This window comes from Branchiostoma belcheri, unplaced genomic scaffold (assembly GCF_001625305.1).
Source record: "Branchiostoma belcheri isolate BF01 breed outbred unplaced genomic scaffold, Haploidv18h27 scaffold77, whole genome shotgun sequence".
Lineage (NCBI taxonomy): Eukaryota > Metazoa > Chordata > Leptocardii > Amphioxiformes > Branchiostomatidae > Branchiostoma > Branchiostoma belcheri.
Window position 1 is genome coordinate 200,180 of NW_017804431.1, and position 16,040 is coordinate 216,219.

At 38.9% G+C, this 16,040-nt stretch overlaps 1 protein-coding gene across 1 annotated transcript in view; it reads right to left on the minus strand.

The window, feature by feature from the left end:
- Positions 1 to 7,236: 7,236 nt before the first annotated feature.
- The window catches only part of LOC109485644, a 15,378-nt gene continuing 6,574 nt past the window's right edge, over positions 7,237 to 16,040 (minus strand). Inside the window, exons 2-7 of the mRNA XM_019789334.1 lie at positions 13,027 to 13,129; positions 11,564 to 11,673; positions 11,013 to 11,120; positions 9,190 to 9,249; positions 8,657 to 8,795; positions 7,237 to 7,753 (exon numbers count right to left, since the gene is read on the minus strand). Coding sequence (XP_019644893.1) covers positions 7,650 to 7,753; positions 8,657 to 8,795; positions 9,190 to 9,249; positions 11,013 to 11,120; positions 11,564 to 11,673; positions 13,027 to 13,129 — 624 coding nt within the window. The 3' untranslated portion in view covers positions 7,237 to 7,649. The remainder of the gene's footprint in view (positions 7,754 to 8,656; positions 8,796 to 9,189; positions 9,250 to 11,012; positions 11,121 to 11,563; positions 11,674 to 13,026; positions 13,130 to 16,040) is intronic.

The window sequence follows — 16,040 nt, forward strand, 5'->3', positions numbered from 1 at the left end:
CGCTTCCGTATGGAATCCTACGGATTTGGGAGCACGCAGACACGCCGTAGAACTTTAAGTGCATGTTAAACTTTTTCTGCGTGCGGTCTGCGGATTCACCACCCGTGCGTGTGAGTACGGGAGATGCGCGTGCCCCGTACGTACCGTACGAAAGACGCACGTGTGAGTACGACCTCCTTACGGTAAAGTTGCAATCGCACAGAGATCGTACGTTGTAAGCACGTACAACTCACTTACCACTTGCGCAACGTACGATGCACGCAACCGCTCACAGCCAGACGTGGCGTGCAGACTACTCTCTTGCACCTTGCGCATTCGTGTGAGTGACGTGCGTCGACGCCACTCCTTCCCCACGTTTTTCAGAAAAAACATAGCAGACATAGCCTCCCAAAAAACGTACGGACAAAAAGCATGTATGGCGGGTTGTGACCGAGCTATACATGTAGGGGGTGAAGTTTGCTACCTCTACTTCGCTTCTGTTCTGTTGCTAGTGCTAGGGACCAAAAACCTAACCTTGATATGCCTAATAACAGGAAAGCTTTCGAAGTCATTATGAAAGCAACAACGGCAGCTAAACTTTCATGAAATCTCACCTAATACAGAAAGAGCTGCAGTTAGGCATAAGCTCACTAGAGGGCATTATTTTATCACAAACAGGCTCTAGCTGGTTCAAGCTATCACAGAATGGATCCTGTTGTCATTAAAAAAAGGTAGCTAGAGTTATAATACTGGTAAAATAATTTACATGTAGGTATGACCAGTCTTGATTCTAACTTCCAATCTGTAGGTTTCATTTTTTACTTAAATTTGCTTCTATCTTAAATCTTCACACTATAGCACTATATTGGGTGTGGACAAAATGAACACAATTTCTAGTTACTCTCCTTAAGGCCACAGCAAGTAATTTATATGGATGACATCAGCTGCGCGCGCATTTTGCCTGATTTTGGTTAAAAAAAACAAGAAATTTTGTTGCCTTCTGACAGTGGTCAACATGCCAAAAATGGGCAAAGATGTCAGTTGCCATGCCGGAAGGTGGATGGCAGATAACTATGAAGAGAGGAGACAAGAAAAGGCTCTGATTTAATGTTTTGTTTCTTACTTTGATGCAGTGATATGTGATGCTGGCTGTGTATATATGATGTTCCTACTGAATCAAAACCATTTGTACAATGATTCAGTCAAAATTTTAAATTATAGGAACCTTGTTTTTTTCGGCCCGCCTTGTTTTTTCTTTGCCCGCTCACATTAGATTTGGAGTCTGCGGAGGATGTCATCCATATATAATAAAATTTACTTGCTGTGGCCTAACCCTTAGAACTCTAGTATGGTAGTATCTAACTTCTCAGGTAACCTTAGAGATGTAGACTACCCTTAGTGTGTTGATGGTTAATACTTAGTAAACCTTAGAGCTGTACAGCACCCTTAGAGCTATAGAGCACCCTTAGTGTAGCAATGGTTAAAACTACTTAAACCTTAGATCTGTACATGTAGGGCACCCTTAGTGTGTTGATGGATAAAACTAGTAAACATTCATTCATTCACTCCATTCATTCATTCATTCATTCATTCATTCATTCATTCATTCATTCATTCATTCATTCAACCTTAAGAGTTGTTTGGCAACCTTAGTGTGATGATGGTTAATACTACTGTCTTAAATCACCATCAAAGATTTATGTATTGACTGAAGAAGTCTGTGATATCTTTTAGTGTTTGAATGAGAATTTTCAGATCATGTTTTGCTTTTCATAAGAAATAGAAATTGTTGGCAAATGTTACAATATATCACCGATTGATTGTGGAAATTCTAGGTAATGCAAAATACAGATATACATTGTTTTTAAAGCTTTGATTTGTATATCATGCTTGGTAGTAGTACTAAAAGTATACTGTTATAGACTGAGTATAATGTTTTGAATGTTGTTAAATTTCTGGCCAAAAAGGTTTCTGGCCAAAAAGGTTTCTGGCCAAAAAGGTTTGAGGCCCCCCTCCCCCTTCAAACAGTTTTATGTACGATCATGTACAAATGTATAGTGCAATAGTTAAGTTGTCATTGAACATAGGACATCAAAACATAGGGATGTTGGAACATAGGGTTAAATAGTTTAATCTGTTTAATCATAATGAAGATAAAACGCATATCTGCTCAAAAGAAATATCAGATATTTGTAATTTTGAAGTCATGCCTTAAAATATCAGAGTTATCAACCAAGAATTGAGGTATTCAAAAACTTGTATTTCCCCAGAACTATCGTAGACTGGAACTCGTTGCCACCAAGCACAGTTGGGGCATCATCACTAGAAAGCTTTAAACAACTCCTGCAATTAAATGTGCAAAGATTGAATGTAGCAAGTCGTTCGGTGTGATATAGCTAGCTGCCACCGTGCCGCGTGCCTGTGAAGCTGGTGTGTAACACCGAAGGGCGGTTATACCGGCTATACAGATACAGAAGCTGGTGTGTTACGCCGAAGGGCGGTTATACCGGCTATACAGATACAGAAGCTGGTGTGTTACGCCGAAGGGCGGTTATACTGGCTATACAGATACAGATACAGATACAAAAGTATTATAATCTTAAATTTTAACCTGCCCTAAATCCATAAAATGACAGATGTGGATGCAAGTGAAGTCATGTTTACAATGTACCCATTAATGTGGGAATGTACTAGAATTCAAGGAACGAAAACAAACAGTAAGATGTGTTTTTGATCGAGTTTTTGTTAGACTATGTCAATATGCCATCTTTTGGACAGTGTACATGTACATAGTTGTACATTGAAATTGTATACTACATTGTGTCAATTAGCACTGTGTTGTTTTCCCATTTTCTAGTACATGTACTTCAAAACTTCTCAGGCATTTTTTAAGATTCTCAACAAATCTCAAATCATGCATTAATTCAATGAAACATTGTTTATTGTTAATCTGTAACATATACAGTTCAGTGGCACATTGTGGAAATCTGTAAGTCACAACTATACCAGAAATTACATACGATTTATGATTGAAAATATGCAGATATTAGACATGTACGGGCACATTCGTTATATGATCGCTAACTAAGGGCAATACAGTCATGTAGTTGTGCATGTTTCTTAAAAAATTTGGCTGTCTTGTTATCCAAAAGGTTATCTTTAAATCTTTTCAGTTGGTTCTGTCACAGCCTGTTTCAAAATACTACAAAATTGTGTGACAACCTTAGGCCACACCAATTTAATTTCTTGGTTAACGGATTCGCCCGCTTCATTTTTTTCTGATTTGCAAATAAAAATAAAAATTCACAATCAACTGCAAAATGCTCATATTTTGCCCTGAACAGTTGAAAACAGTCCTTTTCATCCTAGTCGTTACAGTTATTCCATCTTTCAATGCAGTGGCATCATTAAAAGTTCAAAATTCATCGTTTAAATTTTGAACCAACCTGGTGTGTTGACTTCATGGCTCCTATCGTACCATTTTGGGCCATAATAGGATGCCTAGACCTGTTTTTTTTTCGCCCGCCCGCTCCATTATTTTTCTAGAAAAATCCGTTAACCAAGAAAATAAATTGGTGTGGCCTTAGACTAGAGTTGTGTACCAGTACACCTGCAAAAATTGATTAGGCTCACTTCCGGACCTGTACCTAAACCTGTGTACCTGTACCTAACATTTGTGTAGGCACAGAGCTTTTCCTTAAATTCTGAATGTGACTGTGTACCCTTGCTAACAATAGTTGATCACAGCTCTAATGCTAACTTTTAATATAAAAACATTACGTTATGCACTAGGGATAGTAAATGGTTATGTTATTGCCATAGATTTTAATGGCAAATATTAGAGTTGATATGTCTTGCCATGTAGATATTCAGAATGGACAGATGGCATCATAATAATCATGAATTTTTACATCATAACATATATTCATGTGAACAGGTTTTGCTTACAATATAGCCCAGAAAGCATTTGACTTGATATTTCCTAGACTTTTTCGTACGTAATATTATATATACACAGGGTATTTTTCATAACATCCAGGCATCATATCAATGAATTTGACATCATAATCTGTGCACTGTATATTGTCAACAGTACACAAACATTTCCACACTTCTATACGGTTGCTAAATATCCAAACATATCTAGATATTGTTTCCTGTAACTTTTGCAATGACTTTTTGGTAGGGTCCATCTTAGCCTAAAGACATAAAGAGCCATTTTTAAAAAAAATCATACTATTAGGCCACACCAATTTAATTTCTTGGTTAATGGATTCGCCTGCTTCATTTTTTCTGATTTGCAAATAAAAAAAGATTCTCGTTCAGAATCAACTGCAAAATGCTGATATTTTGCCCTGAACAGTTGAAAACAGTCCTTTTCTTCCTAGTTGTTATGGTTATTCCATCTTTCAATGCAATGGTATCAATATACTATCATTAAAAGTTCAAACTTTATTGTTTAAATTTTGAACCAGCCTGGTGTGTTGACTTCATGCGTCCTATCGTACCATTTTGGGCCATAATAGGATGCCTAGGCCTGTTTTTATTTTTATTCATATTTGTTTTTTCGCCCGCCCGATCCATTATTTTTCTAGAAAAATCAGTTAACCAAGAAATTAAATTGGTGTGGCCTTTAGCTTTGTAGTTGATTCAAAATTAATTGCTAAAATCGCAATCCTTTGCGGCAGAGAATAATTGCAGAATAACTTAAACTGGATTTGTGGGACCTTTGTTATTATACTAACTGTCTTGGAATTCTTGATGCAAAACTATGATCTAAAAGATAACAAAACACATGTCACAAGATACACATGTATACAGAAAGTTGTTCCTTGTGTTTTGAATTCCTTGCATAATCTGTCAAACATTTGGTCCTAGCCAACACTGAAAAGGATTGTTACATGAAGTTCAATTTATTTACAAAAGAAATATTTTCAGATGACAGGAGCTATCAAGATTATTGCTCAAGATGTAATTGCAACTGGCACACTCTTTGTGTGAATGTTACAACCAAGCAACGAAATGAGCAGACTACAAACAAATACATTGATATTATGAGTTGGTCCCTTAGATAGCTCACTGCCATGTATTTTCTTGATTTGAGTTAAAGAGAACAGTTTTTGTTGGTCAACATAGCAAGATTTAGGATTATGTTGATATCTTAATTGATGAATTTTTGCTCATAGTTGATATATACAAAAAAAGTGCTCGATTAGTATGCCATTTGGAATAAAAAAAATGTCACAACTTGTATCTTATATGTAGCTGTTGTGCAATTGTGGTATGTTTACTGGATATGGGGAACATATTAAGGCCACACCGATTTAATTTTATGGATGACATCCTCTGAAGACCCCCAAACTAGTGCACGCGGGCGAATAAAAAAAGATTCCGGCCAAAAATAAAAATGCTACTAAACCACAGGAATACAAAGCTGGTATTGTGAATTCCCGACAGTACTTAGAGGCGTATACAACAAGCCGGCACATGCTGGCTTTTTGCGGCATTTATGAATCGGCAGTATACTTATGTACACTGAGTTCTTGAGTCGTGGAGCTTTGAATTCGATAGCCTGGGTGCTCGGCTCCGTTTTGTCGCTGACTAGCAGGCCTAGAACCAGGCCAGAGCCTTGGTGGAGGTGATCTTTTTTTTTTGAGGGCGACAGGCGAAAATCAATGCGCGCACGGATGTCATCCATAAAATTAAGTCGGTGTGGCCTAAGCAAACAAAATATTATCACATATGATAATCATTGTCCAATGAGAAAAGAAACATTTGAAGGTACTGAATGTGACTAAGGAATGATCATGCTTTGAAACCATAATTTTGTCAAGTTGATAAAAAGTTAAAACATAAGAGAATGCTTTCTTACTTTTTTCTTTTAAGTATACACCAATGCATTCATACATGTATATTAGGCTAACATAATTCCACATGAGTTTGCATTGATAACAGTTACAAAAACAAAACCTTTGGTTGATTTTAAATAGTTGTGCGTAACTTAACTTTGTGTAGCATTCGGATAAAAGCTTTAAGACTTAACCATCTTCCTGCAAATGTAGCCTTTTGGCACCAAATTTGTATTGCTTTTGGATTAGGTAGCAGGGAGAAGGTTAATCAGGCTATAAAACAGATTTAGCAACAGAAGGGTTACATATAACACTTGTTTCTTACAACCACTGCCTGGCAAGGTGTTATTATATAGTGAATGAATGACTTTTTTCAAAACTTCTTTATCAACACAACTTCTATTATGAAAAACTTAAACTGTTCTCCAACCCAAATTTGACTCACCAGAAATTTTTGACTGAATCACTCAGTCTTCCTCAGCTATCTGACCCAAATGCTGTGGACACGTGATTTTTCCCACGTGTGACGTCAGCAAAGGGTCAAAGGTTGTCTGAAGTCGATATCGCCCCCTGTCCCGGTTGAGCGATGGTTGAAGTGCCCTGATGTATATGGCCTCTTTTATGCCTCTCTTGAAGTAATCGTGTTCGGTATCCAAGATACCGTTTGACCCTTTGCTGACGTCACACGTGGGAAAAATCACGTGTCCACAGCATTTGGGTCAGATAGCTGAAGAAGACTGAGTGATTCAGTCAAAAATTTCTGGTGAGTCAAATTTTGAGGTGAACAGTTCAAGTTTTTCATAATGTAATTTAGCAACTCAGATGAACTTTCATGCTAACACAACTTCTATTTTCTAGCATGAAAGTTCAACTGGATCGTTAATTTCATTCTGGAACAATTAAACTGTTCTCAGCTATCTGACCAGATCACTAAGGACACATGCCTTTGATGTCAAATGGGACAAAAGTTGTTGAAGTCTATATCGTCCTTCGTCCCGGTTGAGAGAATGTTAGCACACCCTGATCGATGTAGATGGCTTTCTTACCCCTTAGGCCACACTGACTTAATTTTATGGATGACATCCTCTGAAGACACCAAAATTAGTGCGCGCGGGCGAATAAAAAAAATTCCGGCCAAAAAAAAAAGATGCTACTAAACTACCGGAATACAAAGCTGGTAAAGTGTATTGTGCAATAGCGGCAGTACATAGCGACGTATATGACAAGCCTGCACATGCTGGCTTTTTGTGGAATTTATGAATTGGCACTGTACGTATTCTTGAGTCGTGGAGCTTCGGCAGCCTGGATGCCATCCTCCATAGTTACCACAGGCTCCGTATTTCTCGCTACCTACGATGGACTACCCAGGCCTAGAGCCAGGCCAGAGCCTCGGAGGATGTGATTTTTTTTTTTGAGAACAGGCGAAAATCAATGCGCGCGCAGATGTCATCCATAAAATTAAGTCAGTGTGGCCTTAACTGTCACAAAGTAGTGGTGTTTGGTAAATAAAATCTTTACACCTTCCAACAAAACTGTGCCCTGGTGAACATTTTGCCGAGTTCTAATTTTTTGGGTTGGAGAAAAGTTGAATTGTTCCAGTGAGAACTTCTATTGTCTTTGTGTTATTCCGACAATAATGGATAAAAATAGTACAATAATGGCTAGTCTTGCGATGCTGGAGACAATCGTGATTTCGAAGCGAAGGGGGAAATATTATATGTCTGAAGATCACACTTCTGTGTGTGGAATGTTGGTTGCTTACAGCTGCACTAGTCTTGTGCAGTGCAGTACTGGCTCGAGCTGCTAGGTGGGGTTGTGAAGCTATGGCGTATTCACTGTTGCAGCTCTCATGTCGAAGACGTTTGCACTGTGACCCACCTCCGCCATGTGTCCGATGGTGGTGGCGAGGTTACTGTTGTTCGACTCTACAAACAACAACAAAATTCATTTGTTTCCCTTTAGCAGTGGGGAAAAAAGCAAGAATAAAACAAAGCAAATGCATAATGTTTACCTTCACATGATCTTGCCCAACAAGCTACTGCACTGTTAATTCTTTCTCAAAGTCAAATCAATGGTGACCAGCCCCTCCAGCTCTGTTCTGCTACATAATGTAACCCGACACCACAGGGTGTCTGCTACAGCACCAGTTACCATGGTGACAGACATCTGGTCCAGGTCATTGACCTTTTTTCAAAAACTTGATTGTTCATAAGGTACAGGTACATAAGTGACTAGTAACAGCATATGCCATTGACAAATATACAGTAATTACAAGGCCATGGACCTTATTTGTTTGGAGAAGAAGAAGAAATTGAGCAAAAACAATATGTTTTCCTTCCGCGAAGGTAAACAAAAAATGCTATCCTCTGGCATCCTAGTTAGACCCCCTTTCCCATAGACGAAATGTTGCCTCTCTATCCCTCTTTTACAGATATTTTCATGGTCACTGATCTGCAGAACTCACCCAACTTAAGTTCCACCACTCAAAACTTTTAAGCGTTCCACTTAAGGTTCTCCATCAGCTCACACAACTTCACTGTCCAAATTCCTTGTTCGAAATCTTTTTACAGTCACTCAGTTTCTTTCCCCGTTCGGCCAAGCTTTGGAATTCCCTCCCTGACAAGTGTTTCCCACCAATTAACCTACAATCTACAGGCTTTCAAATCAAACGTTCACCACCATCTCTTGACATAGTCATGTTTCTCTCATATTTCTAGTTCAATGACGAGAAGTGGTCGTATACTAGGCCTTGCATTGAACCACTCCGTTAAAAAAATAATAATATGGAGCTAGACGAAGAAAAGAGTATCCCATGATTTTGTCCTCACCAGTTCTTGTGCGGTATCCGTGGTTGGTGTGTGTGGTGAGGTCCCTGGGTACCAGTGAGGAGAAGTAGATTCGCAGGTTCTTCCCCAGACCCTTTCTCAAGTTCTGCAGATGGCTGGTCAGGACTATCGACGTCAGGATCTGGACCAATATGGGTTCAAAACGTGTTTCTCTGTTTTAGACCTGAGACAAAAATGCTGTGTCTAATCTCCGAGCAGATACCACAGTGACAAGTTTGATAACCAAATCAAATTGATATTTGAGTGATAAAAATGTTGTTGATTTGTTATCAACATGTTTTCCTCATTTTTATTTCAAGTAAGGTGGTATTACTCATGTCATCATGACACAAGTACATTGTCTGTCACATAGAAGGTCAAACCTGAAAGTTTATCTTGAATTTGTAAAATTTGTAGTAGAGGGGATTCATTCCTCAAGCTAACCGACATCTCACACACGCAGTCCTCCCTCAGTAACACATTTGGAGCCGCATACATGTAGTTCAATAGTTATAGTAGTGTAACATTTTACGTACCGTAAAAATAAGGTGACCGACAAACTGTGCTGCTGACGAAAAGTATGTTTTCCACAATCCCTGGTACATGGAAACAAAACAACATGGCTTAAAAGTAAGAACAAGTTATAATAAATGGTTTTTATTGTCCAAACAGTACCCGTGCAGTCACAGCCTTTATACGGCTGAATTGATGCAGGGTATCACATAATAATACAAATCACAACAATTGCAACAATCAAATAATACACATAAACACATATTTGTTCCACAATTATTTTTTGTGGAACTGTCGCAAGGGTCTGTGCGGCTGCCATTCGGCGCCACAAGGTGACCTCAATACGACTTTCCCCAACCGAAGTTAGGTACCCATTCACACCTGGGTGGAGTGAGGAAAGTCGTGTAAAGTGCCTTTCCCAAGGGCGCAACGTCGGGGCGCATGTTCAGACATGTACCGGGTACGACTCGGAATCGAACCCGGGTCTCCCCGGTTCATAGTCGATTGCTCTAACCACTACACCACCCGACGCCTTGAAGTTGACAGTATTATGGGTTGTCAAATGCTTTGAAATTCTCTATTTCATCCACACACATACTATGGACATACAAGCAAACACATCAAAACAAAACCTCTGTACACTGGCATAAGGCCATGTTGATTTGATTATATGGATGACATCCGCGCGCGCATGAATGTTCGGCCGTTTCCAAAAAAAGTTTTCAACCACGCTGTAAATTGTACAAAACAGTTCCAAAATGAGCAAAAATACACCGTAAAATATCTAAAAACCATACCAATGTCGTAGAATGGTGAATGGTGAACACCGAAGCTGGTGTGTTACGCCGAAAGGCGGTTATACCGGCTATACTGATACAGATACAGATACAGAATGCAAAAAAAGACGAAAATGTAAAGAAACAAATTTGAAGAGTAGATCATTCAACAAACCATATGTATTCTGTGTCATTTTTTTAACTTTCATGACCACGTAGATTTCGTATTGAAAGCAACTTTTTTTATTTTGCAAAACTTTTTTTTATTCGCACGCTCGCATTAGTTTTGGGGTTCCCAGAGGATGTCATCCATATAATCAAATCAACATGGCCTAATAAGAAAAGGTGAGCAAGAAGTCCAAACCGCAAGGAGGTAGTTTGAGTCATCTATTTCGACCAAAAAGGTCCCGTTTCATTCTGTGCAGAGCATAGGGGTGGTGCCTATCTCCATTTCGGTAGCCCTTGGGCCACACAGTTGAGCATGCACTACAGCAGGGGGCTAGTCCGCTGGATTTTGACCAAACATTTTGCGTTATATTCAAATGACATCTTGATACTCCTCCCAACTCGACCTCTATGAAAAGCGGCCCTGGTGGCCAAATAGTGATTTCAAGTAAATAAGAGTGATTTCAAGTAAATAAGGCCACACCAATTTAAATTGTTGCTTCTTGGATTTTTTCAGAAAAAAAATGAAGCGACAGGGCGAAATAAACAAAATTAAAAAAAACAGGCCAAGGCACCCCATGATGGCCAGAAATGTTGAGATATGAGCCATGAAGTCAACATACCAGGCTGGTTTATAATTAAAACTTACAATAGATTTTGAACTTTAAATGATACAAAGTTGCATTGTTACATCAAAAAACTTTAATGACTAGGAAGAAAGGGACTGTCGTAGGGGCCAAACTATGTCTTTCATTGAGCATCTAACGTTAGCAGTTGATTCAAAACCTAAAATCTTTTTTTCGAATCGGAAAAAAATGGACAGGGCGACTCCGAGAAGCAACAAATTAAATTGGTGTGGCCTAAAGGCACAAACAAAATACAAAGGGTGTTGCACATGTACTCACCGCTCCAGGATTGACAAGCATGATGAGGTATGCTATGTTCAGTCCCAGACCCATGACGTTGAGGGCCCCTTGACCAATCAGCCAAAACCACAGCAAGCACTGGAAATCCTTCAGGCAAAAAGAAGCAACAAAACGTTTTTTTCAATAATAATTGTAGTACATGAAAGGTAACGTTTGCAAGCAAAAACATAATGTCAGCCTTCACATGCCAAAGCCTAACAAACTACTGCTTTGGGTACTATTCTTACTCAAACACATCCATATACATGTACATGGTGACCAGCCCCTTCAACTCTGTACTGCTACGTAATGTAACCCAGCACCACAGGGTGTCTACTACAGCACCAGTTACCATGGTGACAGACGTCTGGTCCAGGTCATTGACCTTATGTGTTTGGAGACTGAGAAACAGAGCCAAAAGCAATGCGAAGTTAACATAAAAAGAAACCTGGTCCAGGCCATTGACCGTATGTGTTTGGAGAAGAAGAAACACTGAGCAGCAAAAACAATTTGTTTTCCTTCTGCGAAGGCAAAAAAAAGGAGAAACTTACCGGACTTGTGCACCAAGAGTACATGGCCAGTATTGCAGACATCACCATGGACAGGAAGTAGGTACTGAGTAGCATGTACGCCACCACCAGAACTTTCTTCCAGTATTCATCTGGAACAGGCGGAGCATTTATGCTTTTAGTCGACAAGCATCAGGGGTGCCAAAGTATACAGTGCAATTTTACGGAATACAGTACAATCGTATTTGTATACAGTGCAATTTTACTAGTAAAATTGCACTGTATACTAGTAAAATTGCACTGTATACTAAATACGATTGCACTGTATTCCGTAAAATTGCACTGTATGGTAATACCATAATTGTACTGTCACGTAAAATTGCACCGTATTCTAGTAAAATTGCACTGTATGCCACAAAATTGCACTGTATTCCGTAAAATTGCACTGTATTCTGTAAAATTGCACTGTATTCTGTAAAATTGCACTGTATTCTGTAAAATTGCACTGTATTCCTTAAAATTGCACTGTATTCTGTAAAATTGCACTGTATTCCTTAAAATTGCACTGTATTCCGTTAAATTGCACTGTATTCCGTTAAATTGCACTGTATTCCGTTAAATTGCACTGTATTCCGTAAAATTGAATTGTATTCCGTAAAATTGCACTGTATTCCGTAAAATTGCACTGTATACTCTGAGCATGAAGAAAGAAAATGGAGATGTCAGTCTTCCGAGAAAGTGTTTGGGGGTTTTCTTAAATGTATTTGAACTGTGGATGGGATTGTACTGGTGGTGTAATTAAATCGGGTATTACACCACTTCCTGAATTCTGCATCCCCAATTCGATATTGTCTTGCCAATTTGAGACTGTCTTGTAGCCACCAAAAGATATGCTTAAAGGACTTTATATAAGGGGTTCTTCTAGGCTAGAAAGTAGCTAGCTCCGACTGATGGGCTCTTATGCCTATCTAGCCTCTAACATGCTTCGGAAAGCGGCTTGTAAGAGTAGAAATTCGCTGTTTTCTTAGTGCTGACTAACTCCCCTGGTACGTCGCCTGTTTATCATGTGGCCAACTTCTACTCTTTCCAGCCGCTTACCGAAGCCTGATAGAGACTACTATAAAGTCATACCTAGGGAAAATATACTATTAGATAAGTTCTTACTAGCATGAAAGTTCATGTGTGTTGGTAGTTGCATGTTTAAAGTTAAAACTTTTGGTCCAACACATAAAAATTATCTCACCTAGAGCTTTCGACCAGTAACTCTGGTCTTCCTCAGTAGACTGACCCATGCAGTGAGGCTTGTCACGTGGCTTCTTTGAAGTGTGACGTCAACACTACGTCAACAGTGGGTCAAAGATATCTGGTAGACGATGTCAGCCCCCGTCGCGGTCAGTCTACTGAGTCAGTCTACTGAGGAAGACCAGAGTGACTGGTCGAAAGCTCTAGGTGAGAGAATTTTTTTTGTGTTGGACCAAAAGTTTTAACATTTAACAAGTTCTTACTAGGATATCCCACTGTGATCTGTGTCAGAGCTTCCCTCAGTACGTCGTTCTGCAGACCTATACACGTGTACACCGTCAGGCCGAAATCAGCCATTACAAACACCTACAGGAGAAAATAAGGAATTAAACATTTCACACCTCCGCCAAGCATTTGTATTTCTAATTAAACTTCAGTAAACTTCGCATTAGTGACCACCCCTTAAGTATAGAATCCGGCAGGCATAGCCGTACCCCTCTGAAAGATAGAACTTCTGTAATTATTTATATGTTGAAAACGAGATACACTTTCTACTTGACTGTACATTATATAAAGATGAACGCCAAGAGCTATTCGATACTTTACAATTAGACAAGATATGTAAGAAAATGTCAAAGCAGGACATGTTTAAACACTTGATGTCATATAAGAACGAATTTACAGTAGACAAACTATGTAATTATGTTTCCAAATGTTTCAAAAAGAGAGAGGAAAGGGCAACTAACAGTATATATATGATAGGTAGTTTATAGTATTATTGTAATGTATAGATTCCTAGCACTTTGCATTAGAATATAGTGTACCAGTATGAAATACTCATGTTTTACATACTGGATATCCTCTTATGCATTTAGCCCATCTGGGCAAGAACATACAATAAAGATTCATATCATATCATATCATATCATATCTAATGAACTTAGACATACCTACTCTCCAAGCAGAGGTTGACGGTGGAAGATCGTTTGCTTTTTATATACTAGTATGATTCGTTTTTTTGTCTCTACCACCACTAGTGAAAGGAGGTGGTAGGGACAAAAAAATGGACCATATATAAAAAGCAAACGATCTTCCACCATCAACCTCTGCTTGGAGAGTAGACATACTTTCGATTATGAAACATACCTGTTCTTACCTTTCTACCATTATTATAATAATAATAATAACCTTTATTGTACATTCATGCCCTATCGGGCTAAGTACAGGTGAACAGATGAAAGGGTAATATACATTTTTGTAGTACAAATAGCTCTAAAACTACACTAATACAAAGGTTTAGCTTCTTCTCGTTTCTTAGTGATGTTAAAAATATAATTTGAAATGGGTTTATAAGAACGAGAAGAAACAGAATTTACTTAGTCGTAGTTACTTGACAATGTATGTGTATTCTAGATCTATTCTATTTTCTTGTTGTGTCTACAATAAAAGTCTTCATTCATTCATTTAAATGTATTGCGACTTTCATGTTTTATGGAATGAATGACGACCTTTATTGCACATTTTTGCCACACCGGGCTAAGTACAGGTCAAAACAAAACATGATGAACATATACAGTTCACATAAGTAATTTATTATACAAAACGTCTTGTCGCTTTTCAGTTATTGTAGTATTGAATCTTTGTTGCATATTCCAGATGGGCTACATGCACATGTGAACAAGTGTGTTCCACTGGATATAAAACATGGAGTATATAAGGCCACAGCAAGTAATTTGTATGGATGACATCAGCGCACGCATTGGTTTTCGCCTGATTTTGGAAAAAAAATTGTTGCCCGTTGACAGTGGTCGACACGTCAACATGCCGAAAATAGGAAGAATGGCATGCCTTGCCGTGTTGGAACGTGTATGGCAGATAAATATGAAGAGAGAAGACAAGACAAAGCTCTGATTTATTGTTTTGACTTTTACTTTGATGCAGTGATGTATTTCATTCATTTTATATGTTCCCACTAAAAGTTATTTCAGTGACAAATGGATGGTGTGATAGTTGGCAGTAAAGTTAGCACAATATAGGTATCATTTCTTGTTTAGCCGAGTTTATGATGTCAAAATATAGGAATCTTGTTGGGGTTTTATTTGGCCCGCCTTGTTTTTTTGTCGCCCTCTCGCATTAGTTTTGGAGTCTGTGGAGGATGTCATCCATAAAATTTACATGCTGTGGCCTAACACTGAAAAGCTAAATTCTAACGCTAAATACTGAATATCAAAACAACAGTGTGTGCTGTTGTTCATCCGCTGTTAATCATTGTTTTTTTCTCGCTTGTTGGAACACACGGCAATCGTTAATGCTAATTCGAATCAGTCTGATAAGTTTAACCTTGTCCTTGACACAACTTCTATTTTTATATTGACCTTTGCTCTCTGGATGTTTGAAGGTTAACTCGAGCTAAATTAAAAAACAATTCTGATCGATCTTAGATATATAATGTCTATATTATGTAGAGTCCAATGATTAACGTTATGTGTTTTGTGGGCATATTTTTTCATGCCTGAAATGCTTTTAAAGTTACCTGGGTGCCATCCGATTTCTAGGCAACCCCGAAGAAACCGGCACCCATGCCAGGCTACTTTTAAAGCTCTCATAATTGAACACTCTCATGTACTGATATCTGTATCAGTATAACCTGTATAACCGCCCTTCGGCGTAACACACCAGCTTCTGTATCTGTATAGCCGGTATAACCGCCCTTCGGCGTAACACACCAGCTTCTGTATCTGTATAACCTGTATAACCGCCCTTCGGCGTAACACACCAGCTTCTGTATCTGTATAGCCGGTATAACCGCCCTTCGGCGTAACACACCAGCTTCTGTATCTGTATAGCCTGTATAACCGCCCTTCGGCGTAACACACCAGCTTCTGTATCTGTATAGCCGGTATAACCGCCCTTCGGCGTAACCCACCAGCTTCGCAGGCACGCGGCGCGGCGGCACCTAGCTATAGCTATATCACACCGAACGACTTGTTACACTCAATCTTTGCACATTTGATTGCAGGAGTTTAAAGCTTTCTAGTGATGATGCCCCAACTGTGTTTGGTCTCGACGAGTTCCAGTCTCCGATAGTTCTGGGGAAATACGAGTTTTGAATACCTCAATTCTCGGTTGATAACTCTGATATTTGAAGGTATGACTGTTTCTTGTACTTTTCTGGGCTGGTATCAGATACTTAGTGGTTGGTACAACGTCCACCAGTTTATTAGTCATTTTGTATATTATGCACAGTCTGGACATTCTATGTCTGTCTTCCAGTGAC